Source organism: Lipotes vexillifer, unplaced genomic scaffold (assembly GCF_000442215.2).
Source record: "Lipotes vexillifer unplaced genomic scaffold, Lipotes_vexillifer_v1.1 scaffold1477, whole genome shotgun sequence".
NCBI lineage: Eukaryota > Metazoa > Chordata > Mammalia > Artiodactyla > Lipotidae > Lipotes > Lipotes vexillifer.
In genome coordinates, this window is record NW_006776536.1 from 1 (window position 1) to 3,054 (window position 3,054).

The 3,054-nt window shown below is 44.2% G+C and overlaps 1 protein-coding gene across 1 annotated transcript in view; it reads right to left on the bottom strand.

Annotated features, from left to right (window-relative positions):
- Positions 1–623: 623 nt before the first annotated feature.
- PPP6R3 (protein phosphatase 6 regulatory subunit 3) overlaps positions 624–3,054 on the bottom strand; it is a gene marked incomplete at its 3' end in the record, with an annotated part of 111,024 nt that continues 108,593 nt past the window's right edge. The window contains exons 17-18 of the mRNA XM_007450450.1: positions 1,621–1,675; positions 624–754 (exon numbers count right to left, since the gene is read on the bottom strand). Coding sequence (XP_007450512.1) covers positions 624–754; positions 1,621–1,675 — 186 coding nt within the window. The remainder of the gene's footprint in view (positions 755–1,620; positions 1,676–3,054) is intronic.

Below are 3,054 nucleotides of genomic sequence, written 5' to 3' on the forward strand. Positions count from 1 at the left end.
CCGTGTCCCCTGCATCGGCAGGCGGACTCTCAACCACTGCGCCACCAGGGAAGCCCAGGCCTTAGGTTTTTATCCAGTCTGACAAGGTCTGCATTGTAACTGGGGTTTTTGGATAGAGTGAATTTTAAAAATGAGGGGGAGAGGGGAGAGACTGGGTTGATCCCAGTGGGTATCAAATGACACGACTCTGTCTCCCCAAGTTAAATTAACTTTTAGAAACAACTCTTCCCTTCCCTGGGGAAACTTTCAGTCTTTTGTAAGAAACCAACACATAACTCAGCTGCTGCTCTTATTACTGGTAAGGGAATGTTTACTCAAAGCACGATGTGACTACATTCCTCAGCATCATTTCCCAATAAGAACTGGCTGTGTCACAACATTTCATGAACTATGTATGTCTAAACACTTCGAGCATTTTCAAGTAGATTACCTTGATTTGTTCACACTGCAGACAAGTGCAGTGGCACCAACTCACATCAATTTACAAGGGCATTTCTGATCATGACAAAAGCACTGATCTCTAGGTCAAACACATATGTTTGGAGAGGTTACAATGTACGTCTCCTAATAATCATTTGCTTTATGCACTGGATACTATTACTACTATAACGAACTTTTTTCACCTTGATCGTCTTTGGGATTCTGGTGTAAATGCAATGTGTTTTTCCTCCCAGATATCTTCCTCATCAGAGCCACCATCATCAAACTGCTGTATTCTTTCCTTACAACATGCTTCAAACAAGGCAATATTTCCCTAAATAAAAATGAGAGAGAGAAAATCAATTTTAAAATCAAGTTATTTTCCGCAAAAGTTACCAATGTAAATCATCTTCTATATACTTTAAAAAAAAAAACCGTGTCTATCACATACACCAAGATAAAATGTAAGCATCTAATGTCAGCTTCTGTGTAAGTAACAACAGAAAGTTCCCCCCAAAAGACTGGCTTCAAAACTAGCATACAAGAAACTGAGACTGTCTACATATACTCACTTTCATCTGGTGAAAGCACCATTTTAATTCTAAGAGCCTCCCTGGCCCACCTACCTAAGATGCAGCCCAGACCTACCCTAACACAAAGAGCTCTTCTTTTACCGGGCCAGCCTAGCAGTGATGAGTGTCATGGTCCAATCGGTTAGTTTCTAACTTATCACAACAGCAGATAAACCATTGGTGTCTCATGTTAAGTGACATAAAAATCAACACTGTGCCCATCCAAATGACACTAATCCTGTGTCAATCTGCTGATGTGGTTGACTTGGCGTTTCAGAACCGCCTGGCGATGAGAGGCTGGCCCTAATCTAGCCCAAGTTTCGCTCCTGGTGACGTTCAGCAGATGTAAGAGGCAGCAGGCTGGAGTCAAACAGCATTCTTTGAAGCTCAATATCTATACTGGTTTTATTAGCCTTGTCACATCTTAAAACCAGGGTTGAAAATTCACATGCCCACAGGGGCCAGGCAGGTCATGTGGTGGCTGAAGTCACAGCAATCTAAGACAAAGTTTCCTAGGGCGCAGGGGTCCCAGTGCACACAGCTCTTGCAGGCAGGCTCTGAGAGAACCCCATTCCCACTTGTCCATCTCACGTATGCCTTGTTGCTCGCGACAGGCCTTAATACTTACACTTTCATTTGTGTTGAGAGTGAAGTTGATGTCTGATACCCGATCAAAAGAAACACTGTAAACAAAATATAAGTGCAAGAATAGTTAATTATCTATAGACTCAGAAACAGTATTTGTGAAATTCTCCAAATTTAAAATATTTACACTATCATTAAAATCTGTTAAGTAACAACAAACAAACTCTGCTTGCATTAAATGATACCTCCTCCCTTGGTATAAGGAATTTACACAGGATGGGAAGGCTGGAATGGAAGCCTCTTGCGACATAATAAACACACCGTCGAAGCCTTCCTATAAAAGATTTTTAACACCCATGGTAGAAACCATGGTTCCATGGGCCATACTTCATTAACCCCAAAAAGGTTATTTGCAAAGAAGAAATAGGTCAAAGCACGAAAAAGGTCACAGAAGCTGTCAGACCCTGAACTTTCTCCAGGTATAGTCAAATTCATACATAAAACACAGATACCCCTGAAATCTTATGCTATAATATGGCACAGTTAGGAAGAAAGTAGGGAGTAAAAGAATTCAGAGCCTATTAAACAATTTTTGAGTAGGTGGGACTATTTTATAATCCTTAAAAGATCTGTTCTCATCAAACATTATTCCAAATACCCAATACAAATTCTAAAGAGACTATGGATTCCTAACTAGTAACTCTTTTTTTGCGGTACGCGGGCCTCTCACTGTCGTGGTCCCTCCCGCCGCGGAGCACAGGCTCCGGACGCGCAGGCCCAGCGGCCACGGCCCACGGGCTCAGCCGCTCCGCAGCATGCGGGATCCTCCTGGACCAGGGCACGAACCCGTGTCCCCTGCATCGGCAGGCGGACTCTCAACCACTGCGCCACCAGGGAAGCCCCTAACTAGTAACTCTTAATAAATGAGTCCAGACAGGCAAATGCTGAGATGCCACATGGGGGACTTGCGGGTTCTGGTGTGAGCGCTCCTGGGGTACAGACACAAACACCAAGTCCTTGCTCTTTCTGGATTTAAATGAGCCGATTCTTAGGGCAGCTGACAGCCTTCAACTACTGCTCTACTTACAGTGGAGCCTCCAGGCCCCTGTGCCAACACAGCATGCTGTTTGGCACAATTAGATTGTGATGGGTTAGCTTCTCACCTGCCATAAACTGCAACTTATGACAAACAACAGCCTCCGCTGGCTGTAGTTCAACCAACTACTGAGCATCTACTGCTAGTGGGGAGCCCTGAGAGATGCTGGGTGTTGGTGACCATCACCAGGGAGCCCCCGCTGAGAGAGAACTCGGCTGGTGAGCTGCAACACCCCTCTTGTAAATACTTCATTTATGAACACCTCTCGTTTCCCAAGGTCAGATGCTAGAGCACTTGCTTTCATTTCTGTGGACGGCCCACACATCTTCTATCCATTAATTCTGCACATTACCAATAATCCCCACTTCTATGCTCCTCTTT